Here is a 26,447-nt window from a genome sequence, read left to right on the forward strand (position 1 = left end):
TGCTCGTCCAATGGAATCTAAGGCGTCATGCAACAGATATACCTGCTTACTCCTGGTTTCCAGGGCACTGGTCACAACAGGCAAGTTATGGAATTAGACCAGGGAGTATGAACAGATAGATAGGTAAAGAAACACACACACACACACACACACACACACACACACACACACACACACACTGGAGCTTTATTCATCCATAAAGAATAATGAGATGATATCTGCAGAAAGTGTCTAATACTAGAGATGGCATTAAGTGAAATAAGCCAGATTTAGGAAGTCAAAAGTAACATGCTCTCTCTCATGACAAGTCTGGATGTTTAAAAAGGAGGTGGGGTGATAATTGAGCCTGATGGCCTGGTTTTGGACTTCGAAACTCAGTACAAGCATCTGTAATCCTAGCTGCCCTTCCTGGGAAATGGGAGGTGGGAATGGGAAAATTGTTGGAAGCTTCTGTACTAGCTAGTCCAGAGTACACAGCAGTGAACAAGAGAGACGCTGTCTCTAGCGGGGAAGAAGGTTGATGACTGACACCTGAGGATGTCCTCTGACCTCCTCATATACACCATGACACACATGCATCCATATGCACACACTCACACACACACACATGCATGTACACCCCCACATACATACAATTACACAGATATAAAAGACATGAAAGTAAAAGGAGACTGTATGAGATGAAGAAGAGACGGCTCGATGGGATGGGGTTGGGGGCCAAGGGAGGGCAAAGAAGGGTGGATATGGTCAAGGTACTTAATGCACACGTATGGAAACTCATAATGAAACCCATTATTTGTACAGTAGGTATACAGTGATGAAATTGTCTAAAAATCAGGCCAAAATTAAGCCTAGACTAGATGAGACCAGACAAATTCTGATGGGTGTGAGGCTACTGTGGGGAGGAAGAGCAAACTCTTGAGAGGCAGACTGCTGTTTTTAGTCCTCATTAAAAAAAAAAGAAAAACTTAATTGTCAGTTGTCAAGAACTATTTTTTCCTCTGAATGCTCTTATAGACACCCCTGCATCATCTGAGAAAGTGATGCGCCTGAAGGCTCCTTTGGAACCCTAGCCGTCAGCATCTCCACTTTCAGCTCTGTGGGGATATGGTGTTCTCTGAGAGGTTGCTGTCCTCCTGTCCTGGGACTCACCTGGTGAGCACCAGCTTCTCTGTGGAGGAAGATGACAGGAGGCGTTTAAAGAGCGGTTCTGACTCTTTTCTAGCCTCTGGTGTCAGATGTGCCAACAGCATCACATTGGGGGTCTTGAGGATGGGATTGGAAGAACAGATGCCGATGGTCACCCAGTTTGCTCGGTTATGCAGATAAATCGATTCACCTCTCCTATTGACCTGAAAGCAGAGAACAGGAAAGGAGTTTCTTGATGAGAGGCATGGATTTAGCACCCTTGCTTGCTAGAGCAGTGTAAGGGAGGCAAGAGAACAGGGAAAATGAGCCATGGTACCTCCATTCCTTGACTTGTTCATGATTGGGAGATAGCAGAATGAATAGCCACAGTCTCTGGTCTGTGGGGTCTCATAAGAAGGACCAGAGCTAGCGACTAAGGTAACTATTAGTACTTCAGGGTACTATGGAGCATGTAACTGGGGTATTGACGTAGGAATGTAGTTGGTGATGTGTTAGCACATATTTAGCAGTTAGTTCAAGTGAGCGAGCACTCTGGGTGCTTCCGAAGATGCTTGTTTTTCTCCCCCTCACTTGAACCTCCAGAGTCAGGAATTTTGGTAGCTTGCTGCCAATGACTAACTAGGAAAAACTGGGCATCTTGGAGAGTGTGAATGCAGCTATGTGGGACTGTGGCTAATATGAAGATCATAAACTCCCCCTTCCTCATGTGGGGCCAGGGTTGTGTGATCAGAGTGCACAAGAGATAGTATGAAAAAGATGCAGAACTAAAGAGGAAAGAGAGTAGCAGGAGGAAGTAACCAAATGCCAAAACCAGTAAATTATGACATCATGTGTTCCTGGGGATCGTGTGTTCTAGGGCAGCACTGAAACATGTTCTGGAGACTCCGCTCTTCCCCGTGGCATGTTGGACACAGAGACGTCACGCTAGTCCTCCACACTTATGAAGTATGAACTCTCCTTATCTTTGAGGTGTCTGTCACCTTCCTTGGTATACTCTGTGGGATCAGCTGAGGGTGTTGGCTCTGTGTTTAGCAGCAGACAATCATGACATTTCTGTGAGGGACAGGCATGGTTCACATTGCTGAGCCCATATCTTTGCTTGAGAGCCTAATGTTGAGTGCTGAGAGGAAAGCCCAGCCACCTCCCAGGTGCTCAGCAGCTTCATTCAGGATGCTGGCGCATTCTTGCAAGAAAGAAGATTTTGTCTCTGACACTATCTGACAGTTATATTGCCCTTTCAGAACCAGCATCTAAGACTTATTTTAACTCTTAGCACTTCCCAGGTTGTTGTCTACTTACTTGGTGACTAGGGCCTGACCCCAGGGTTTTGTGCATGCTAGACCAGGGTTCTGCCATTGAGCTCCTCTTCAGCCTCAGATGTTTGTCTTTAAAATATAGGTCTAGGGGCTAGAGAGCAGCTCAGCTGTAAGACCACGCTGCTCTTACAGAGAATCTGGGTTCAATCACCAGCATCGACATGCTGGCTCACAACCATTTATAAGCATATGCATGGTGTACAAACACATGCAGGCAAGCCACTCACATACATAAAATATACAGTTTTAAAAAATTAAAATAAAACTCGAAGAAAGAAATTATCTGGATACCTTCCTGTGATAGCATGTTCTAAACATTTTGTGTAATGAGATTATGTTAGCATGACAATTTGGTTAGCACGGTAGAATTTGGACAGAATTCTTGCCTTCGAGTTTGTTTGGAACATTTTCCTGTAACGCTAAGTGTTCAGGCTTTTTAAAAGTCCCCCTAATATCACGCTGTCCCCCCAATATCACACTGTTCCCCCTAATATCACACTGTCCCCCCTAATATCACACTGTCCCCGCATGCCAATAAAAGATTTCTCTTTTCAACATTTCACTGTCTTTGAGAAAATGAAATCTGGGCGTGACAGGACTTGGTTGAGAGTGCAAGTGTTATTTACCTGAATAAAATTACTCTCCAATATGGGAGGGGTTATAAAAGGGGCATACTCCCCTCCGTCCAACGCATTCTTAAGACGCCCTAGACGGAAAGACTGTGGGATCCAGGCAGGATCTTGGTCATCCTCTGACTGCTTGTTCTTCTCCATCATGCTGACATGGACCATCAGAAAAGTGAGAGAACAGAGAGCAAACTAATGAATCCACAGGTACACTGCATCTGTTAGTTATTACTGAGTAAGTTTTTATCAAATCTGTTATATGCTTGACTCCACACCTGGCAATGTAGGCACATATACACCAGGAACTTATACTTTGGGCGGGGGGTGACAGACAGTTAGCAATAAAACACAAAAGTTGTCTAATAGTACAAACACCAGTTATAAAGAAGAACGGGTATGTGACTGGCAGTCCTTACTAGGGAAGGAAGGTAAGGAGACTTTTAACATACGCCTTCTACCTGAAACCATTCTTTTCTCTTTCTTTCTTCTCTCTCTCTCTCTCTCTCTCTCTCTCTCTCTCCCTTCCTTCCTTCCTTTCCTTTTTTTTTTTTTGGATTTTTGAGACAGGGTTTCTCTGTAGCTTTTGGTGCCTGTCCTGGAACTCGCTCTGTAGACCAGGCTGGCCTCAAACTCACTGCCTCCTGAGTGATGCGATTAAAGGCGTGCACCACCACAGCCCGGCTGAAACCATTATTTTCTATCTTCCCAATAAATTAATCCTGGTGGGATCTCATGTCCTTTTGTGTAAGGATGTGAAAAGTACATTAAACACCTCACACATGACTGAGCCTTAGCCTTTGTTAGGGAGATAAATGGGATATCTATCTAATCAAGGACAGTCTATTCCCTGCTACATAGTTCATGCTCTCCTTCTCTGAAGACAGCTTCAGCAGGAAACAATGCGTCTGTGCCACTGATTTCACCTTTTGTCTATCAAAAATGATTGTAGGAAGGGAAGAAACAGAACCCCCAAATTTATGTACATACATTCAAGAGATTATTCTTCCTACTTTAAATATGTTTTCTGTAAGAATATATGCAAAAGGTCAAACACTAAAAGACACTAACCTTTACTGATCATTAAGGAAGTGTAAGTCACAGCTACAGTCATTCCTTGTGTCCCGTCAGAGTCCAAGAAGAACAGGAAATCCTAAGCATGTCTCCGCACCTGCTGTCAGGGCTGCGCCTCTCACAAGCACTTGGCCTTGGGCAGGCTGTGCAATTCCCTTTCTTAGCACGGTTTTCCCTGCCAGGCTGTCTACTGTTAGCAACTCTGTGGCTCCCTTTGTAGTTTCTTAAATTATGTTCACAGAGAGGATAAAATCAGTCAAGATGAGCAAGAGAGTGAAGAGCTGGGAAGACTGAAATAGCCTGTCGAAGTTAACTACTGAGAAATGGCCCCAGCACATCAGTCCTTAGAAGCTAAACTGTGAAAAGCAATGAGAAACAAAAAGCAAAGACAACCATCATCATCACTTAAAATAGAGATGACGAGAAATAATAATTTATACATTAGTGCTTCTATGGGGTAAGCAATAAAGATTTTGCATGCCCTATCTCATTTAGTCATTTAATTTTGGCTACGCTCATAGACACCACAGCTAAGACTGAGGATGGGAAAGTAACTTTGCCATCATCACACAGTTTCTACCTAATAAACTAGGATTCAGACGGTCCTTATCCTGACTCAAGGAGCTCACAGCTGTTGCCCAAAGTCAATCCTGTCCTTTTGTGCTTGGAAAACTCGGTGTGGGAGCTGGCAAGAGTGAGAGAGCTTGGGATGATGGGAAGAAAGGAGAACAGGAGCAAAGAACACAGAAAACATCTCTTTTCCTTCCTGTTTCCTTCTCTTCCTAAACAGTTTGGTCCTGGTGCATTGGTGGGACAGAGAGCGGTTGGAGAGGAGGTCAGGATGCAATAAGGAAGACAGACCAGTTCTCTTGGCTTCGCTGGCACCACCTGTCAGCTCAGGCTCTTCCCGTGCCTCCAATCTAGAGAAGATGGCAAGGCTGGTGAGACAGCTCAGTGGGCAAAGGCTGGCAGCCCGAGTTTCACTCAGAACCCACACGGTGGGAGAATCATCTCCTGCTAGTTGTTGCTGCCTCCCATGTGCATACATAGATACAGTAAAGATTACGGTAAACTTTATCATCGTAGATGTATCTTGGCACATGGAATCTCCAAGAGAAAGGAAGAAGAGAGCTTGTAGAGAGTTGTGGAAGAGGGAGGGGAAGAGGGCAGGAGGAGAAAAGGTCAAGAGCAACTGTGACCACGCAACTGTCCATGGTCTCATCTACAAGGACCAGCAAATCTCACCTCAGGGCCGAGTCACAATCCTGTGTTGGAAATGATGTTTGTAACTCACTTCAGTTTGAGTTTCCTCCTTTTCATGATGAAGCTTTTGTTAGAGAAACAAATACAGAAAATAAGAGATTATACAGAGGAAGCTAACTTCATTTCTATACTTTCTATTTCATACGTTGAGGTCTAAGCTTTAAAGTCTTGTAACTGTGCTAGGTGGGTTTTATGGTTTGGACGTTAAGTGCCCTCAATAGGATCATAGGCTTAAACATTGGACCATGAGAGCTTCAATCAATGTGGCTTTATAACTTGATAGCATCCCCGTGAAGCGGTGACAACTTTCAGAAGTTGGGCCAAGTAGCTAGAGGAGATCACAGGGAATGCGTTAGGGAGCTATAGCTTGTCCAAGGGGTCCTTTCTCTTTCTTCTTCTCTTTTTCCTTCTCTAGCTGCCATGAAAGGTGAGCGTCTTTGCTCCATGACTACTACCCTGTCTGGGCATCATCAGGATGGGCTATTTGAATCCAGAAGCCACAATGGTTCCTCATTCACTATGGTCACTGCATGTGTGTGCATATGTGCTTATGTATGTGTTCATGTATGTGTGAGAAGGTATGCATGTGCAGCAGGGTTTCTCACTGGCAGTGGAGTTCATTGATTTACCTACACCATCTGGCCAGCAAGCATTAGGATCTGCCTGTTTGGACCCCTGGCACTGGGTTTATAGGTACATGCCTCTGCACCTGGCTTTTTGCATGTGTTCTGGGATAAGTCTTCATGCTTGTGTGGCAAGTACTTCCTGGCCGCCTCATCAAGATCATATATGATTGGACCCAAACTAGCAATTGGTCTGAAACTGCTTCTGTACCCAAGGAAGCTATAAGGTAACAAGGTTAAGGAGGTAATACAGATTATGCTGATAGGTTGTACTTCACTGCTATTGAAACTGTGTTATGTGGTTGCTTGAAGCTATTAATGTCACCTTCTGTTAAGATTAAGAAAGCCCAGCACAAAAGTAGCAGAACTTATGTCAGACACTTGAAAATTCTCAGAGTAAGTGAGGTGGATCAGTTGTTATAGACAATAATGACCTGAGTTGATTCCTACAACCCACATGGTGGAAAGAGAGAATTGACACCTACAAGTTATCTTCTAACCCACATGCATGTGTGTAATAGGAGGCTGCTTGTTTGTTTCCTGGCTTCCCAGACTCCAGAAATAACCATGTAGAAATTATATTATTTGCAATACTGTTTGGCCGATAGCTTAAGCGTATTTCCAGCTAACTCTTAACCCTAAACTAACCGATCTCCATTAATCTGTGTATCACCACATGGCTGTGGCTTACTGGCAAAGTTTCAGCATGTCTGTCTCTGGCAGTGGCTCCATGGCTTCTCCCAAACTCTGTTCTTTTTCTCCCAGAATTCAGCCTAGCTTTCCCTGCCTAGTTCTGTCTACCCTATCACAGGCCCAAAACAGCTTCTTTATTAACCAATGGTATTCACAGCATACAGAAGGGTATCCCACATCAGCGTCCCTTTTCTGTTTAAATAAAAAGGAAGGTTTTAACACAGAAAAATTACGTATAATAGGTCTTTTGTGATCAAGCTGCTTACCAAGACCCCCTGAAAAGCCACTGTGAACACTACCAAAAATACTTTGCCCAACAAAAAGCAGGAAGCAGTTTAGAGAGAACTATGTCCATATTCCCAAATATTGTCTATAAATGTTTGTTTACATTTAAAGGGGGATATACTATAGAGATATGCATTGTTATGGATCTTGCTTTATTGATACAAATTTAAGGTCAATTTTGTTATATGTATATTTCTGATCTTGATTAAGGTATTGTATTTGTGCAGCTCATTTAAAAATGTAATGTATAATTAAGAAATATAGGTTAATAGAGAGTCATCTATAATAGTCAAGCTTGTAGTCATGTTAGCTAGGTTTTGTAGATATATAGAGATATTTCAGTTAGATAGGTATTCTTTAAATCTTTCAGAGACCTTCAGAATATGGCATTTAAAATGTTTAAAATTTAAAATGTTTTAAGAACTTAGAACTGCTTGATGTTGTGCTATATGAACTGGACATGCAGGACCCACAGCAAACTGACTGCAGAATTTGCCCAAAGGTGAGACAATCCTTTAGGGTTCCTGCTTCATGAAAGAATCTGTCAGACATTCTTCAGGATACAGAAGAAAGTTACTGACAAACTGCCAATATAGGCAGAACTGTCTTTGAAATTTCCTGCTTCATGGAAAAGTCTGCCAGACACTATGGGCCTGTAGGTTGAAGATGGATGCCCCAACAATACAGAAGAACTTTGGATGACTGACCAGGCAGCAAGATGTCTTTGTCAATTCTAGAGTTTTTAAAGTTGCTTACAATGCACTTCCTATTTACTTAGGTAATATTATATCCTTCTGGAGTCTTTGATGGAGTTGAAGAATAGATCATTGTAGTTATAGTTTTTCTTAGCTATGATAAAAGAAAAAGTATATATAAATATTGTAACTGTAATTCTTTCTTTTTTAAAAAATATTTATTTATTTATTATGTATGCAGTATTCTGTCTGCTTATATGCCTGCAGGCCAGAAGAGGGCACCAGACCTCATTACAGATGGTTGTGAGACACTATGTGGTTGCTGGGAATTGAACTCAGGACCTTTGAATGAGCAGGCAATGCTCTTAACCACTGAGTCATCTCTCCAGCCCTGTAACTCTTTCTTGATACCTATTTTATTATGTGTAATTTTACTATGTTAAAGTTAAAACCTTCCTTTTTTATTTAAACAGTAAATGGGAAATGGTGTGGGAGGTCCTTCTGTCTATGTGTTGCTTTTATTGGTTAATGAATAAAGAAATTGCTTTGGCCTATAGCAAGGCATAACTTAGCTAGGCAGGGAAAACTAAACTGAATGATGGGAGAAAGAAGGCAGAGTCAGGGAGAAGCCATGGACCTGCTGTCAGAGACAGAGATGCCAAAACTTTGCTGGTAAGCCACAGCCTTGTGGCAATACACAGATTAATGGAGATAGGTTAATTTAAGATATGAGTAAGCCAAGTTTAAGTTATTGGCCAAACAGTATTGCAGATAATAAGGGTTCTATGTGATTATTTTGGGGCTGAGCAGCTGGGAACAAACAAGCGACCTCTTACAACACATGCACACCATGGCAGGTGTGTATTCACGCATATGCACATGCATACACACATACACATGCATGCACCATTTTAAATAAAATATTTTAAATGTGCAGATGATAGCATGGAAGAGCAACAAATAGATAACAGGTTAGAAAAATTCAAAGTAAGCATTGGGTTGTGTAAGTCCATTTGTCTTTTTTTCTTTTTCTTTGTAGTGGCTCATAGTATTTTATAATATCTTAGACGTGAATAAATAAAACACCCAATTCTTGATCATTCAGAGCTGGATGACAGAGTACACATCTTTGAAACAAATTCACTCCAAGAAGTTACTTGTTAGAAGTACATCTTATTTTTGTAGATACTTACTAAACAGTAGATGCCTCATGGCCACTAGGACCAGGAATGTCTCTTTCCAGTGCAGTCACTATGGCCTCTATGATACCCTTAATTTAAGATCAGAGGCTGTGCAGATGGATTGATGGGTAAGTGTCCTTGCTATACACTAGCACCTATGTAAAAAGCTGGCCATGGTGGTGCATAATTATAACCTCAGAGCTGGAGTTAGAGACAGGAAGGTTTTCAGAACTTGCTGGCTAGTCAGTCTAGCCACAATGGCAAGCTTCTAGTTCAGTGAAATCCTATCTTAAAGGATAAGGCAAAGAGAAACAAAGAAAGACCCCCTGGCCTCCTCTCTAAACTCTGCAAGCAAATATAGGCATAAGCGTCTATACACCCATGTGCATCTAAAACACACACACACACACACACACACACACACACAGAGACAGAGAGACAGAGAGAGACAGAGAGAGAGACAGAGAGAGAGAGAGAGACAGAGAGAGAGAGAGAGAGACACCTAAAGTAAAAATGAAAAATAATTTTAGAAACTAATCCCACTTGAGAGATGGGTGTATCTAGGAACTCAGACCATAGAGAGAGAAGAGAGAAGAGGAGGCAACCTTGAATGAGTCTTGTCCTTCTTCATCTTTCTTGGGTCTCCAAACAAAAGTGAGTTCAGCTAAAGAGCAGAAATGTGTCAGTCTCTTTTATCATCTTTGACATGAAGTGTTTTGTTTTTTGTTGTTTTTTTTTGCTTTTGTTTTTTTATGAAAGTGCTGAAATTTCTTTGATACTTTTTGGGTTAGTATATTGAATTTTGAATGGATTTTAAAATTTTTATTTTATTCTTTATTTTGATTTTTTCGAGACAGGGTTTCTCTGCGTAACAGCCCTGACTGTCCTGGAACTTTCTCTGCAAACCAGGCTGGCCTCAAACTCACAGAGATCCACCTGCCTCTGCCTCCCGAGTGCTGGGATTAAAGGTATGTGCCACCACTGCCTGGCTTATTCTTAATTAAAATGTAATTATATGATTTCCTCCTCCTCCCTCCAACCCCTCCCACATCCCCTCACTCTCTCTGAAACTAATACCTTTTTATTTATTATTGTAACATGAATATGAAACACAAATATATGAATAAATACATAAATGCAACCATTGAGTTTGTTTAAGTGTTGCTTGTATATATGTGTTTTTAGGACTGACCACATTGTATTGGATAACAAAATAGGGTTACTCATCCCTGGGGAAGACAGTCTCCCTCTCTCAGCAATTGTTAATTGCCTGTAGCTCTTCATCTAGAGATTTCCCACAAGCAGATTGGCATGTCCACTAGTATTGTCATTGTTTGTGTCTTGTTAGAAAAAGCTATGAGGGCTGGAGAGATGGCTCAGAGGTTAAGAGCACTGGCTACTCTCTTCCAAAGGTCCTGAGTTCAATTCCCAGCAACCATATGGTGGCTCACAACCATCTGTAATGAGATCTGGTGCCCTCTTCTGACCTGCAGACATCCATGAAGACAGAATGCTGTATACATAAATAAATAAATCTTTTTTTAAAAAAGGAAAAGCTATGTTATTGAGGTTTCATGGGTGTAGCTTCCCTGTCATTGGGAAGACACAATCTCATGGGCCCTATGACAGCAGATTTCCTGGTCTTCTGGTTCTTACGTTGTTTTCACTCTTTCTTGCATGATGTTCGCTGAGAGTGAGGAGTAAGGGTTATGTTGTAGGTGTATCAATTGAGGTGGGGATCAGCACCCATGGCCAGTCCTTCTCTCCATCTTGACCAGTTGTGGTTTTCTGTAATGGTCTCCATCTACTGATAAAAAGCAACTTCCTGGATGAGGCGTGCGATACACTGAGGATTTAAGAATGAGCATTGACAAGGCAGTTAAGACTCACACTCATTTAGGAAAGTAGCAGCAATAGGTTCTCCTTGAAGATCCACACTAGCCCTGGGGAATTCGCTGTTCCCAATGTCAGTCGTGATTTCCTTCCTGTTGATCAGGCCTTAAAGTCCAACTGGGCAGCTGTTGATTTCCACCTAGACATTAGTGCCACTATTGAGCCCCTAGGGCTGTCTTGCCCTGCTGGTCATTGTTGTGGCTCAGAGACATCACAGCTGTGTAACACTATTGCTTGCTTTCCTTTCCATGTATAGCACCTTCTGGCACTATGAAAGCTTGTCCTGGGGTGGGGGGCTGGCTTTTGGGTCAGGTCCAGCTTGAATCCTCTGTGTCCTGTATCCAAAGTGCCTTCAGCAATAGGGACTCACCTTCAACTTTCAGGAGGTAACCAAGGGCAGCAGCAATAGTCTATATTGTTTTAAGAGAATCTTGGACTCCCCAGACCAACAACTGGTAAGGAAGTTTTCAGATCCAGTATTGTGGGTTTTGTTAGTCCAATGGTTCATTAAATCACTTAATTGATTATTTACTATGTTCATTCTCAATACCTGGAGTTGTAGTGAGATTTTGGTCTCAGCTTTATAAATAGGTCTTTACTTAACATATACATATTAAAATTTCCCCATAACATTAAGTATTAAAAAGTAGCGGTTACCAATCACAGAGTGGAGCTGTTTGGAGCATTTTAATCTCTTTTAAGATGTTCCCAACATAATGGTGCCTTGTGGTTAAACTGATGACTAAGAAGTGGTTTTCTCTTAAAGAGAAGCAGATGGGTTCAGGGTAACTCTCCCCTACCTTTCCTGTGATCTGCTCTGCTTCCTTGTAAGAGAAACCCGACAGCTTCGCTGTAGCCCTTTTCATGCGTTGCAGATGTTGTTTTGTAGTGGATGTGGTAGTGTAACCCTAGCACTACTGAGATGGATGCAGAGGAACGTGAGTATCTGGGCAGCCTGGACTACAGGGAGACTTTGTTACAACCACCAAAACCTCCTTCCGAACAGTTCCAGTTTGTATGGGATTAAATGTTAAAGACAGTTTGCTTTTATAATAATTTTACCTTTATTTTGTTGCTGTTTTTGAGGGATGGTTTCTCTGCATTGCTAATCTCCTGAACTGATTATGTAGTTGTAATGCAGCTCTAATAGGTTTGTGTTATGTAATGTGTGACTAGAAGAGAAGCAAAGCACATAACTGGACGTCATTGTGGGAGCTTCACGGGTGTGCAGACACAGTTGTTACAATATGTTCTTCTAGAGCTGTGTCTACTGTGTGTGGTGTGCATGCCCGTAACGCCAGCACTTGGCAAGCGAGGCAGGAGAATCTGGAATATAATGTCATCCTCAACCACATAACAAATTTGAGGTCAGCCTGGGCTGCAAAAAACTGTCTCAAAAAACTCTAACTTCAACCAAAACCAAAACCCAAGATTGTGCATTTTCTCAACTATAGTTTATATTTTCCCAACAATATAGTTTATATTTTCCCAAAGTTTATGGCTTTTCCTAGGCCTACCCAATGCCCTGTGCATTGCACTAAACAGGTAAGAAACAGAATACTATTGAAGACTAGGGTTTCTGCAGCATTGCAGCATCGTGAAGAAATCCAGTTCCTAACTCCTCTGTCACTAGCAAGTCCTCTACATGAGTTTTCAACCTTCCTAACGCTGAGACCCTTTAATACAGCTGTTCATGTTGTGGGGACCCCCAACCATAAAATTATTTTGTTGCTGCTTCATAACTGTAATTTTGCTACTGTTATGAATTTTAATGCAAATATTTTTGGAGCTAGAGGTTTGACAAAAGGGTCTCGACCCACAGGTTGAGAACCACTGCGCCACAGTCTCTGCTCTTTCTCTGACCCGGTACTTCCCCCCTCACATTTCTGTTTTCCAGTTTCAGCTGAATGGAGATTCCTTCAGCAGCTCTGCTCATAAGGCTGTAGTTTTCTACAGAACTGCAGTGTAATTTTCAGCAGAAAAGCATTGTTGGATATATTTAATAAAAGAGGTTCCATGTTAAATCCAATTACAGGTCAGAACCCATTGCCAGTCCCGTAACCAGGACAACAGTGTCTCCAGCCAGGGTGGAGCCGCCTCAGCTTTGTCATACAGAGTCCGCCGCTGAGGACGACGGAGCTCAGAGGGGCTAAGGAGGGGATGAACAGGCGGGGTGTGTGTTCGTGCTGTGCTGATGCTGTGTTCCTAGGACTAAATGCAATCAGCCAGAACATTTGGAAATGTGGCAGCGTGGGCGTTAATGGAACAGTGCAGAGGGAGTGAGAGAGGCTCAGGCACCAGTGTGGAAGGGAAGTGTGTTTTGCTTGGGTTTTCTGACTGCCTAATACAGGAAGATGCCCACAGATACTTAATGTCTTTAAGCACTTTCTATTCACCATTTCCAATGTGATCTTCTCTCTCCAGTATTTAAAAATAAATCTTCATGCATAGCAAAGTTGAAAGAATTCTATAGACCTGACATGCATATTCTCCTGTGATCTTTTCTCTTAGTGTGCTATTTACATATATAATTACACAATAGCTTCTCATGGTAGCCTTTGCCTTTCACTCCTTAAAACTTCTCTTGATGCTACCTGACGGCCTTGAACTCTCGACTGTCCAACAGTGGCCTCTTGAGGAGCTGAGACTATAGGTGTGCATTAGCCAATTCAGCCTGTTATTTTCAATGCACTACTAGGCATCTTTTGAGGTCAGGCCCATCACAGTTCTAGTCTGAAATTTTGGCTGAGAAGTTCTGACTGCGGTAGGCTCCTTTTTTCTCTATGGTGCTCCCCCTTTCAGCTCTGAACATCAGACCCTGTGGATCCTCTCTTCCACTTGAATAATTATAAGTGAGTCTTCTAGCCAATCTATCTGTTCTTTTCTCAGTCACCAGTAGAAGACAACTGGGATGGTGATTTAAAACTCAAGTTTAAAAGCAACCCAGAAAGCATGCTTTCATTTCAGATTTAAACTGTCAGTGAGGGTTGTATGTGTTTAATATGTATACAAGTGCACGAACATGTGTGTGTGTGTGTGTGGTTTGCTCTAGAGGACAATCTTGGGTGTTCTTCAGTTGCTATTCACTCTTTTGGGGAGACAAAGTCTCCTGGTGGCTCAGAACTTGCCTGGCAGGTGAGGTTCCTGGCCAGTGAGTCCCGGGGTTCCACGCATCTCCATCTTCCCAGTGCTAAGATTATAAGCAGGCGTGCCACCTCCATCTCACTAGAATGTGTGTTCTAGGGACTCCCTGGATTCAGCTCCTGCTGTACCAACAGAGCCATCTCCACAGGCTCAGTGAGATTAATTTTTAAGTAAAAGAACTTCAGTCGCCAACTATTAGGTCTCTAAATTGTTTTTTTTTAAAAAAAATATGTTCAAGTTAAGGTACAAAAAATTGAAACCAGGGAAAAGAGAAAGATGTGAAGAAAGGCCCTCACGTCTCAGATAGCCATATTAACCAAACTACTCATTCCCCTCTTCCTCAGGCTCACATCCAGGTTGCTGTGACCAACACAAACTTACGTAGAAGCAAGTCTGTAAAGGGTCACCGGAATCTCCTGGGTGTTGAACAGGCGAATTGTTTCCAAGTAGCACGTGTCTGCTCTCTTCACATTTCTTTAGCAGGTGTTTCTGTGTACTGAGCAGGCAGCTAAGCACTTGGTGGAGGCTGCCTGGCATTGTTCTACTACCTCTGCATCACAATGTGCTGACAGAGCTCTGAAGGAAGAATGACGCTGGGAAGGAGCAGCCCAGAGATCAGCCAACCCCAGAGACGATTGGTGCTGGCATTCCTGAGAATCCAGCCTGGCCAGTGGAAGTTCTGGGGCTTTTTGGAGATGAAAACCATCCTGGTGATAGTATGACTGGAAAAGGTATAATAAAAATTGAAAAGATGTCATTTATCCTTCAGTTGATCATGTATCATTCGGTTGCCCTCTATTCTGGTTTTCAGAACCTTGAAGGCATTTTGAGCGTCTGTGAAGAAAAAGATTCAAGCTTCAAGCTGTGCTTGGAGGCTCAGACCTGTAATCCCCCCCCCCCCCCCCGCACTTAAGAGGTGAGGAAGGAAGACTGCAAGGAGTTTGAAACCAGCCTGTACTGTAGAGTGAGAGCCTATGTAAAAAAACAAAACAAAACAAAATGAAAGCAATATAGACCAAACCACTAAACAAACAAACAAAAATCATTCCCATCTCCACTAAAGCAAAACCGAGAAACAAAAAACTCCAAAGCTTCAAACGAAGATAACATTCTTACAGAGTAACAGTGCTTAGAACCTGCTGAGGGCCAGCTGTATAGCCTCATTATTTTGCCTTCGTATCTCCATCTGCTGTATTTTTTACACACAGTAAGTGGGAACTCAGTAATTGTTAGATGAATGAATAAACACACACCATCCCCCTCTGTCGTGAGAACATGACGAAATTATTTGTTCTTGCACTCTGTTTGGGAGAGTCTCTGTATCCCATCATACTTTAATGCTTTGGTCACGTGCTGGAGATTACACAGCTGTCTCAGTATCTTCTTTGCTGCTAGTGAGGATGAAGCACACAGAAGGATGCTAGCTGAATATATGGACTAGGAGAGGAGCCACTACCTGGGTGAATTCACATCACTTGGGTCCCTACATTCTATGTTCAAGATTCAGGTGCTTGATTTTGGCAGGGTCCAAAGAGTATTGTGTTTGCTCAGGACAAACATGAAGTGTCTGAGGGATGCTACGAGGACAACAGTAATTGACTCTGGAGACCGGGTGTGGATGTGTTGGCATCAGGAAGCCTCCCTAGAAGCAGAGGTGAGGGCCATGCTCAGAATGTGTCAGGGCACAGGTTCTAGGAGCTGGGATGCCATCTAACTTGCAGTTTTCAGAAAAAAAGCAGACTCCATGGAGGCCCATGCAGGTGCCCTGTTATTTTTGCCTTGGATGCTCTGATGCATCTTTTTTTTTTTTTTTTTTAAATGTTGAGTGCCATTCATAGATAGGTAATTTTTTTCCAATAGGATCTTGCTATGGAGTCCAGGTGGGCCTCACACTTGCAGCAATTTGTTGCCTCATCCTCCATAGTGCTGTGACTACAGGGGTGTGCTACCCTGCCTGGCTCTGATGGACACGCTCCCCTCATTCATCACTCAAGTATGTCATCCATTCCTCACAAGGTATATGTACTTCATGGTCACCACTTACCAATGATCCTGTTCAGGAAAGTCTTGCATAGATCTGATTTCTGATTAATGTTGATGACATTAATTTTGAAGCAGCTGGATGAAACCCTTCGGTATTACTTTCATATCTTTTGAGGTTAAAGTATATCAAGAAAAAATATGAATAGTTTGCTTTGAATATTTACCTTTAGATATGAATGTTTTAACATTCACAAAGCATATTTATGACTTTGTATAAGTCTGGATTTAAAGCACCTGGTCAAAGAAAGATGCTTGACCTGTTAGTTCCGTCTTTGCCCTTCATAAGATGGGCTTCTGCATGAAGTCCTCTCAACTGTGTTCTAAGCTTGAGGTAGGAAGATTTCTTTCTATGTTCTGACTCTGGCTCCTGGTGAAGCTGTACAGTGTTAGTTCTGTTGGTCAGTTTAGTGTTGAGCACCTGCTACTGAAGGTGCCACCTCATGCTTGGCTGCAAGATGATCAGAATCTGCCCCAAAAGAACTTACCTTCAGAAGTGGCATGTGAGAATTCATTACGATGAAGAATTTCTCTTCTGAATGGTGCCCAAAGGACTCTGGGAACATGGGCAAGGGGCACTTTGTTCAATGTGATGCTTTAGGCATGTTTCCAGAAGAGGTAATGCTAAGGTAAAGTTTATTTCATTTTGCTTTACCCCTTTCCTTCGTTTGTGGTGCAGGAGAGCAAACCCAGGGAAGACAAGCGCTCTGCCACTGAGCCACGCCTCTAATCCCCATGAGAATTATTCAAAGAGCAATCAGCCTGAGCAAGGGCAGGAGGCATCAAATGACTTGGATTTGAGGGGACAACTGCTTGCAAAATAGTCTGGTGTGTCAGAGAAAGAACCCTAAAGTTGGGGAAGTGTTGCAGAGAGCTTTGAATGCTCTAACTGGGCCCTGGGATCATGGACGGCAGAGGTTTCCCTGTAAGGAAGTCTATATAGAGAGATCTTACAGTCTGGCTTGGTCACTCCAATAACCATGTTAAAGAAAGATTTGAGGAAAGCAGTTCTGCAAGCTGAGACCAAGGACCTGGAGGAGGGAAGAAAAGGAGGGATTGTTTGGGAACTGTGAATAGTGTCAGAATTTGGTGACTCAATGGATGTGTGGGGGCTGAGAAAGAAGCAAGATGACTCAGGTTTCGGCTCCGGGTGCATGCTGGCGCCTCTCACTAGGGAACAAAATATGAATAGAGGAACAGGTATGGGGGCGAGAATGCACTGTTTCGTTTGTAGTAACCTTTGTTTAGTCTGATGCCTTGCCTTCAGTTGGTGTCTACCTGTCTTTCTTTCTGAAACCTGCAGGGTCTTCAGGAGCCCCTGGTGATACCTGCCCCAGGCAGGAGATGATGGAGTACTAACCCCCAAACTTCACACTGAGGTGGCAGTCAGCGCCATGTGGTGTTGGTCTGTATTTCAGAATTTTCCCCCATCCCTCTTGCATTGAGGGCTTCCTTCCTGAAGTTTCATTTCTTTTGCCCTTCCCTGTCTGAGATGCTCCTCCCCACCTTCTCATGTGGGGGTTTCACACACTAAAAGAAAAAGGTTTATGGAAATTTTCCATAATAGTTATTTTCATTTTTCAAACATCAGCTCAGATGTCACCTGTTCGGAGAATTCTTGGTCTGGCATTAGGTGAATAAGCCCCTTAGCTCCAAATCTACCTTGGCTGTGCCCTGTGGTGGGCTGGAGCTCTCTGCAAACTCCACTGCTTTCTACAGCTGGCTTTGCTAGACTTCACAATCGGTGGCATCAGACTAGAAGGAACTTGGGAATCAGTAGGAGGGAGAAGGGACTGGGTTCTTTCCTGTTGCCTTGTTTCTGTCAGTGTCACCATGACAACGGCAACGGTCTGCACTATTTGATATTTTATTTTATTCTAGCCTCTTGCACCCCCAACCCTGCAGCTATGGGGGAGATTCTCTCCCTGGAGTACTGCGCCCTGTAAAGAGTTGAGTTTCTAGATCTGACCCCCTTGAGCTCCCTAGAACCCCCAACCCTAGGATTTGCAGTTGCTTCCTCTTGCCATTAGCTCTGATACCTGCTTCTTTTGTGCTTTCCCAGGTCAGTTTTTTCGTCTACTACTGTCTCCCGGTGGGATTATCAATTGTGATTTCTGCCTTTCATAAAATGTCTGGGTCTTGACTATACTGCAGAACCTGATTTAGGACTATACTCACTCTTTTAACATTATGGATACCTTTTTTCTGTCTCATACTTTGCCTTTGTTACAGATTACCGGGAATGTCTCATTAATTCTCATATCCTTGGTGCCTACAATGGAGCCTGACATCTTGTATGAACTCAGTTGATGTTTTTCTCAATGAACTGAATTATTATAAAAGATTATATACATGAGCCAGGTATAGTGGCACACACTTGTAATCCTAGTGCTCAGAGGCAGAAGAAGGAGGATTATTGCAGGCCTGAGGCTAGACTGGTTTAATACTAAATTCCCAGCCAACTAGCCAGGGCTACACAGCAATGCTGTGTTTTAAAAACAAATGGACAAAACAAAGACAAAGGAAAACAAAGAAAAAAGCCATTGAGCAATTTATTAAATCCTTAAGCTTTAGGCTACTTTATCAGTGGATTCTGTAGCAATGTAATTTTCTCAAGAAAGTCAAGTACAGTACTTACTGAATGAAAAAGAGAAATAAAAAGGAAAGGACATGACTGCTCCTAGGTATGGAGGAGGAGAAAGGTAAGAGGGGGAGCATTGGTAGAGGGAGGGGCATCTGGGTGAGTCCAGAGTGGGCATGATCAGGCTTAGTTGTGCCATGTGAGGAGGTGGGGAGGGGAGAGAGAGAGGGTAGCAGGGACCAGGTGCTGTAGCCAGGAGGCCCAAAGGTACAAAGAGGTACAAAATGTCTGGATTATATGGGGAAGAGGAGCCCAGTCCCCTGGACTGGAGAGTAAGGGGCAGGGTATGCCAACCAGGAGAACCCCATAATAGTTAGGGGCTGAGGGATTGCCTGAAGAACCTGGTGGCTAGGTCTGCCTTCATATGCTAAATAGGCACCTCAGTCATTAGTCCCAGGTTTTAAACCTAACACTTACTTTTAAGCTATATTAGAATACAATATTTTGTTTAGTTCTAGAACAATCATCAGTGGAACAACAGGACAGTCTGCCTTGATTCTGTGTGGAATGCACCTCTACTTTCTATAACTGAGGGTGGTAATGCTTACCTTGGTAATGTTTCTTAAAGATCACGAGTTGGTAATTGGTTAGAACTGCAAAGTTTGTTTGTTAGCCAAGAATTTAAAAATGGAAGTCATCCAAAGAATCCACTTGCAACATCACTTAACAACATTTACTTGGAAAACAATCTGTTTATTTTCCATTTTTCATGGTGTGATATGGTTTACAAAACCAAAGCATAGAGCCCCCAAGTCTGGTTAACTATTGTACAGCTATAAGAATCTAAAGTATTGTCTAGACCTTTATTTAAATTTAGATTACCTAGACAAAGAAAACTTGAATATAGTGCATATGCTTAATTTTTAGATAGTTTCAGTAAAATAAATGTGAATAATTTAAATGACATCAGCAAACAGATAAACAGACTAAGCAGAACCATTTTATTGCTCTGTAACTTTCAAACTCCCCTGTAGCCTGTTCAAATGTCATATCTTCCCCATTCTCAGAGAAAAATGACTTTTCTTTTCCAGTTTGATTTGGTTGCTAGGGTCCTTAGAATCCAGCCCTTCTTTCAATTTCTTCCTCCATTTAGAAAACTGTTAAAATTTTGACCGTCCAAAGTTGCTGTTTTTCACTCAAAGCCTGCGCTCACAGGGCCATCAGTTGGAAGTCGCATGTCTTCTCACACATAGGTTCCAAAGCATTCATATTCAATCTATGTTTTTAATGACTCTTATTTTCAGTGTCACTATTGAAATTCTGCTCCTAGAGCTCATAAATGACTGTCTAGTTAATAAGTATTCTTTTTTTTTCCAATTCCACTCATATTCTTGGGATCTCATTTTGTTGTTTCTTTTGCATCCGGCGTCAGTTCTCTTTCCTTGAGATTCTCTGTCTTGGTTTGAGAGATGCTTGTGCCCCTGTCTCTGTCTTCAACAAATACTTTTCATCCCAGTCTTCCTCCAATATGCTGAGGCCCTGCCTGCTTGGCTTATTGTGAACTCATCCTCGTGGGTCATTTATGTGAATGAGCTCATGAGTTGTGTCCAGTCTGTATGTTTTTGAATTCCTAGCCAGAATTCAAAAGAATTCTGTAATTGTAAATGCTTCTCCACGGAATGTACTGTCCTGATTTTCTCATTAGTTGTCTAACATTTTCTGGCTGAAGATTTGGGTTCATTCCTCCTTTCTCTGGCTTCCTCTCTAGAATTTGTACATAAATTCAGTAATCAGGTCTCCCACTGTTCTCTCCAGCAGTGAGTTCACCTATCCCTTTTCCTTACCAGCCCCTTATCTCTTCCAAAGTTATGTCTTCCACTTCCCTCTAGTTTAACCAGATCTTGCAGCTCCCAGAACATTTGTCTTAAATGTGCAGTTCTGATCATACGTCCTTGGTCAAGACTTTCTAACAGTTTTATCCCTGGAATAAATCCAGATGCCTCCACTTGGTATTCAAGAACTTTACAGTCTGAATCTTCCAGATGTGACCTCTCCCTACCCCACCCCGATCTTATATCAACCTGTTTCCATAGTTCAGGACATAGTGGACTTGAGCCACTGAACTTGTTCTGTGTGCTAGCTGTGTGACTATGGACACACTTCTGTCCTGGTTTCTCCATCTGAAACAGGAATCATGGGTGTTGTGACAATAAACAGTGCTTGAAACGATGTCTGGCATGCATAAGTGCTATTTAATGCTTCCCTGCACCCATTTACTAAGGCCTACACACGTGGGCCTCCACGTGTCGCAAGTTCTAAGGCCTGGGGAGCAAGCGTGAGCTCTGGAGCTCTTGAGCTAAGACTGTATTATGGTATTGGTCACAGTTTGCACACACTGTCGTACATTATGAAAGATACAGTCCAGTTCCGTGCACAGCTTGTTTTCTCTCTGATAGAGCACAAATGCAGCTGCTTCATTTTTTTCGTTTCTGTGAGTAGCGGTATGGCATATTTTGTACCCCCACACATAGTAGGCGCTCATTTCTTAAGTGAATGTAAGGAACTATGTGTTTTCATTGGATCTCTATTAACTCTTCAGCTGTACACACAGAACAACAGGACATTCCACTTTAAGCTCCCAATATCAAATGTCATTAAAAGTACAAGTTTTGCCATTGTGGTGTGTTACTTTGTTTCTTAGTCTGTTTTACTAAGCATATTCTAGAATATGTAATATCATTTGAAAAATATCTTGAAGTTTTTGTTAAAAGAAATATCCTATGTACACTCATAAGTGGGTATCAGACATAAAGCAAAGGATAACCAGCCTACAGTCCACAACCCCAGAGAAGCTAGGAAACAAGGAGAACCCTAAGAGAGACATACATAGATCTCACTGGGAAGGGGAAACAGACAAGAATCCCTGAGAAAATTGGGAGTTTGTTGGATTGAAGGGGAGGGAGATGGGAGATGGGGAGGGAGGAGCAGAATATGAGGGAATGGGATGCTCAAGAAGAGGGAAGGACAGGGAAGGAGAGAAAGGAAAGAGATATCTTGATAGAGGGAACCATTAAGGGGCTAGCAAGAAACATGGCACTAGGGAAATTCCCAGGAATCCACAAGGATGACCCCAGCTAAGACTCTAAGCAACAGTGGAGAAGATCTAAACTGGTCTCCCCTGTAATTAGATTAATGATTGCCTTCATTGTCATCATAGAACCTCCATCCAGCAATTGACGGAAGCAGATACAGAGATCCACAGCAAAGCACTGGGCCAAAAGAGGGAAGGGTGACAACATGAGTAAAGGGGTCAAGACCATGATGGGGATACCCACAGAGACATCTGACTGAGCTAGTGTGAGCTCACTGATTCTGGACCGATAGTGGGGAAACCTGCATGGGACCAAAGTAGGCCCACTGAGTGTGGGAGACAGATGTGAGGCTTGGGCAGTCTGTGGGGCCACTGGAAGTGGGACCAGGATGTATCCCTAGTGCTTGAACTGGTATCTAGGTACACATTCTTTTTGGAGGTACACCTTGCTCGGCATAGATATCGGGGGAGGGCCTTGGTCCTGACTTGAAGTGATGTGTCAGACTTTGTTAACTACACATGGGAAGCCTTAACCTTTCTGAGGAGTGGATGGGGGGGAGGGTAGGGAATGAGGAGAGGAGGGAGTGGGAACGGGGATAGCTATGTAAAATGAGAAAAGAATGCATTAAAATTTGTACATCAAAAAAATAATAATTGGAAAACGTAAAAAAAAAAAGAAAAGAAAAAAGAAATATCCTAGCTAGGCAGCGGCGGTGCACACCTTTAATCCCAGCACTCAGGAGGCAGAGACAGGTGATCTCTGAGTCTGAGGCCAGCCTGGTCTACAGAGCGAGTTCTAGGTCAGCCAGGGCCACACAGAGAAACCCTGTCTCAAAAAACCAAACATAAGTTGGAAGCTGGAGGAAGGGGGAGTCACTCTAGAGCATGCTTTCAAAGGGTACCATACCTCTACATTTCTATTTTTCTTTCAAACATGATTTAAAAAATTTCTAATGTCATCTGTGGTAGCACATACCCTCAATCCTGTCACTTGGGTGGCAGAGGCAGTTGAGTCTTGTCCCCGGGCAATCAGAGCTATATAATGGGACACTGCCTCAAGAAACAAAAAACAAACAACAACAACAAAAAAAACAAAAAAAAAATTCCAGGCATTCATCTAAGGTTTTGATTCATAACTTAGTTTTCCCTTCTCTTCAAAGAACTGTACATATCCAAAGTTGGTAGCTAAAAGAACATTTTTTTCTAAGTAATAAAGTATCTTTCCTTTAGCGATGCTTGCTGTTTATCTGGCCATCACCAGTAAAGCAGAAAATGGGCAGATGTCTTACTAACAGACCCCAATGCTATCAGTCCCCAATTTACATCTCCCATATGATGAGTCTTGGCAGGCTATCTTAAGAACTATTTTACTTAGGTAGAGCTCTGTCAGGATGGAGTAACAATCTTCTCTTTCTAAATAATAAGGCCAGCACAACACATTTTTAAATAATGATCAAGGATTTTTTTTTATTCATTAAGTTTCAGTATCATTACAGAAAATGTTATGGTACAGAGTTGTTTAACATTATTTGTTTTTGCTCTTGATTTCCACATGAATGCTGGTAACACTAATATCTGTACAAGATCAGTCTTTGATTTTATTTTATTTGTGTTCTGTACAATTTTAAATGTGTTGATTAAAAAGGCTGTCAGCACTTAAGGAAGCATTTTCCCCCAGTTTGTTTGTTCAAATAAAAAGTATCCAGTTACTGCCTGCGAGTGCTGTGCCAGAGGCTGCTAGGGTGAGAGCGTCCCTGGGTGCTCGCGGCAGGGCAGGGCCTCCGCGCAGTCACTCCTCTTTTGGCACGGTGCACATAAACACGAGATACATGATAAAGAACAAGCAGAAGCTCTCTGTAAAGCAGTTATGAAGCATACTAAGAAGGGAAATCCCAGTGTTGCCTACACTAGTATAAATAAGCAGACAGCCTTGATTAAGAGCATAAGTAGTTGTATTTAAAGATGAGAAAAACACAGGTTCTGCAGGCACCTACCGCTGTCTACTAAAAGCTATCGCTATCAGACCTAGCATTGAACACACAAAGCAATTTGCAAGAAAGGAAAATTTTGCTTTGATATAATCAGAATAGAGTTGTCTGTTAAGATTTATTCTTAGGTGTGTTTTTTTAAAAGGTATTTAAGTTCATCTGAAATATAGTTCAAGATGTTGACTATACAGATCAACTTTTATCCAGATCAGAAAAACTAGCTGTGCCGTTGCATATTACAGGATACAGTCAATGATATGTGGACATGCATCAAAGCTTTCTCCTGTTGGTGACCATCATAGCCGTCCAATGACCATGACATCCACCACCTCGCCCTTGTGGAGTTCCACGTACTGCTCTGTCTTTGGAGGTAGCATCAATAATCCATTGGCGCTGCGCATGCTCATCAGACGGCTGCTCATCTGATTACCTGGAATGAAATCCTCTAATTACTGCAGCACAGACATCAGGAAGTACACGTGGAGAGCCTAGCAAATGGAGTGCAAGGCTCCAAGGAGAGAGATGGTCAGTCTTCCCAGTACCTTTTCCAGGTGAAATGTATGTTCTAGATCCTTAACCTTCTCATCAAAACTTTAAAAGCAAATATTAGATGTTTTTGTTGAATAAAATAGTTGTTTATAGCCACTCAAAATGCCATAGAAATTCTCACATCAGGGTGAATTTGTATTTGTGTAAAAATAAATCCTTTTAGAAACTTACGGACAGCAATGATAGCAGCTACCATTTAGGTGCTTTATGGTCATTTTATGAACTCTCGGATTTAACTCTTACAAGATGCAAAAGGTCTCAGGTACGCTGCCTAGGGTCCTGCTAATTAGGTTGGTGGCCAACTTACATGCAGACCTCTGTGATGACAAAAGCTCGTGAATCACTCTTAGGTGATGTCTGCAGCTGATACAGGGCCTTTGTTTAAAGGTAACAGTTTCTGTGGGCCTGCATCAAAACTTGGGCAAAATACGACTAGAAAAGTTGGGGACAAAAGTTGAAAGTTGAGAGTGTTATGCATCAGAGCTGGAACTCTGAGTCATCAAAATGGCTTTATCTTTAAAATTTATCAGTACCTAGGGCATAATAGGGTTCACAAATATCATATTATAAATTTGACTTTTCCCTCACATTTCAGGATAACAGCCACTGTGTTCTCCTTTCCTGCCTATCAGTCATGTTCAGAGGGCTGCTTGACCAAACTGATCAAAATCTGTAATTCTACTTGTATATTTCAAATGTTTATCTAGAAAACATGGCTCAGTGAAATAGGGAAACACTGTATAAGAATAACTTATTTCATCTAACCTTTCAAAAAGAGAAGTGCAGAACACTTATTCATTTCATTATCGCCAAGGAAAAGACATGATTGGCATAGCTGTTATTTGTGGTTTGTTTTTCAGAATGAGTGCACAGGCACCCGTGTGTGCAGGTGTGAATGACTGACCTGTACTCTGGGCCCAGGGCAGTGGTTCTTGGTGATGCCAAGTCAGTATACACCGGTGGTACTCTGGGCGAGGGTCCAGTTTTACATCACATGACAACTATAGCATAAAGAGGCAAAGAAATTTAACTTGGTCACCTAATCATTTCTCAGAACTACAGAGAATATAGTGAGCCTGGATAGATAATATCCTTGTTTTCCTACATTTCTGTCGTTTCCATCTTGTTTTCAACGCAGGAAGCCCAGAGGTTGATTGCTATTGTAAAGAAAGAATGCTAAGAAGACAGTGTTCATAAACGGGAAAGGACAGATAAACAAGGTAAAGTCTATTGTATGAGTTGGAATGATCCTGGATCTAGGAAATGAGGAATGGAAGCAGTATCTTGATATTGAGAGGAAAAGCAGTAGATCTAACCAACAAATTCAACACCCATCCATCCAGCAATACTCATTGCAGATTTAGTATGTGGTAGGAATTTCTCACCTATCCATTTATAGGACAATTTTCAATATACAAGGAAAAGACTTTTTATGTTGCTTATGTAACCCTTGCTGGTAGCATAGCTGTCTGTTGCACCTAAATTATTTTGTGTTTTTCTCTTAATTCCTCTGTCTCTGTGTTCTCCAGTGCTAAATTGCAGGAGCTGCTTACATGGCTGTTTTGCAGCAAGTTTTAAGGAACAGATGGTAGATATTAAAATGAAATAAATGTGAAGATTACTGAGAGCTTTGAATATTGGATAAACCATGTGTCTCTTAGAGCAATGTGGATTCTTCCTGCTTCCTCAGCTCAGCAACTGTGAAGATAGTAAATTCTCTATTACTGGGTTGACTGTGTAAATCTATTAGAATTTTGACTTTTTGATCTGTTCATAATTCTTCATTCACACTCGCCTTCCTTTCTGCCCTCCTTTCTTCCTTCCTCTCCCTCCATTTCTGTTTCTGACTTTGCTAACAATTCTAAGAGTATTTCCTTGTGATACTGAAAGGAAGCTTTACTTGGGGGTGGGATGATTTGGTAGACAGGACACTATGCCCGGCTAATTGATTTTAAATGATTTTAGGGAAAGACGATGCTCTTATCTTCTTTTATTCACAGATTCCTAGTAATAGAAGTATAAATGTTAAGGTTGATGATGGCCTAGATTTTCTAAAACATTTTAATTTTATGCATATGTGTCCGTGTGCACATGTAAATGCCACAGCTACATGTTGGTATCAAAGGATAGCGTTCAGAAGCCAATTTTTTCCACCATGTGGGTCCCAGGATTGGACTCTGGACGTCAGGCTTGGCAGCAGCGCCTTTATCTGCCGAGCCATCCTGTCAGCTGTCTTAGACGTTTTTATACTGTGTATCT

General features: G+C 42.1%; 2 protein-coding genes across 19 annotated transcripts in view; both read right to left on the bottom strand.

Annotated features, from left to right (window-relative positions):
* Positions 1-14,461, bottom strand: part of Garin2 (golgi associated RAB2 interactor family member 2) — an 88,317-nt gene extending 73,856 nt beyond the window's left edge. For 3 of the 4 annotated variants that reach the window (XM_085697468.2, XM_085697470.2, XM_085697467.2), the window contains exons 1-2: positions 3,092-3,256; positions 1,153-1,352 (exon numbers count right to left, since the gene is read on the bottom strand). In XM_085697468.2, coding sequence (XP_085553594.2) covers positions 1,153-1,352; positions 3,092-3,256 — 365 coding nt within the window. Of the gene's footprint in view, positions 1-1,152; positions 1,353-3,091; positions 3,257-5,407; positions 5,490-14,320 lie in introns of those variants that run through there. The other variant, XM_048415700.3, reaches the window with a different exon arrangement.
* An 8,629-nt stretch (positions 14,462-23,090) lies between these two features.
* Gphn (gephyrin) overlaps positions 23,091-26,447 on the bottom strand; it is a 351,833-nt gene continuing 348,476 nt past the window's right edge. For all 15 annotated transcript variants that reach the window (XM_087911715.1, XM_087911713.1, XM_087911716.1 and 12 more), the window contains 2 exons: positions 25,093-25,189; positions 23,091-24,069 (listed from right to left, as the gene is read on the bottom strand). In XM_087911715.1, coding sequence (XP_087767841.1) covers positions 23,936-24,069; positions 25,093-25,189 — 231 coding nt within the window. In that variant the 3' untranslated portion in view covers positions 23,091-23,935. The remainder of the gene's footprint in view (positions 24,070-25,092; positions 25,190-26,447) is intronic.

Source organism: Myodes glareolus, chromosome 11, assembly GCF_982192425.1.
Source record: "Myodes glareolus chromosome 11, mMyoGla1.1, whole genome shotgun sequence".
Classification (NCBI taxonomy): Eukaryota; Metazoa; Chordata; class Mammalia; order Rodentia; family Cricetidae; genus Myodes; species Myodes glareolus.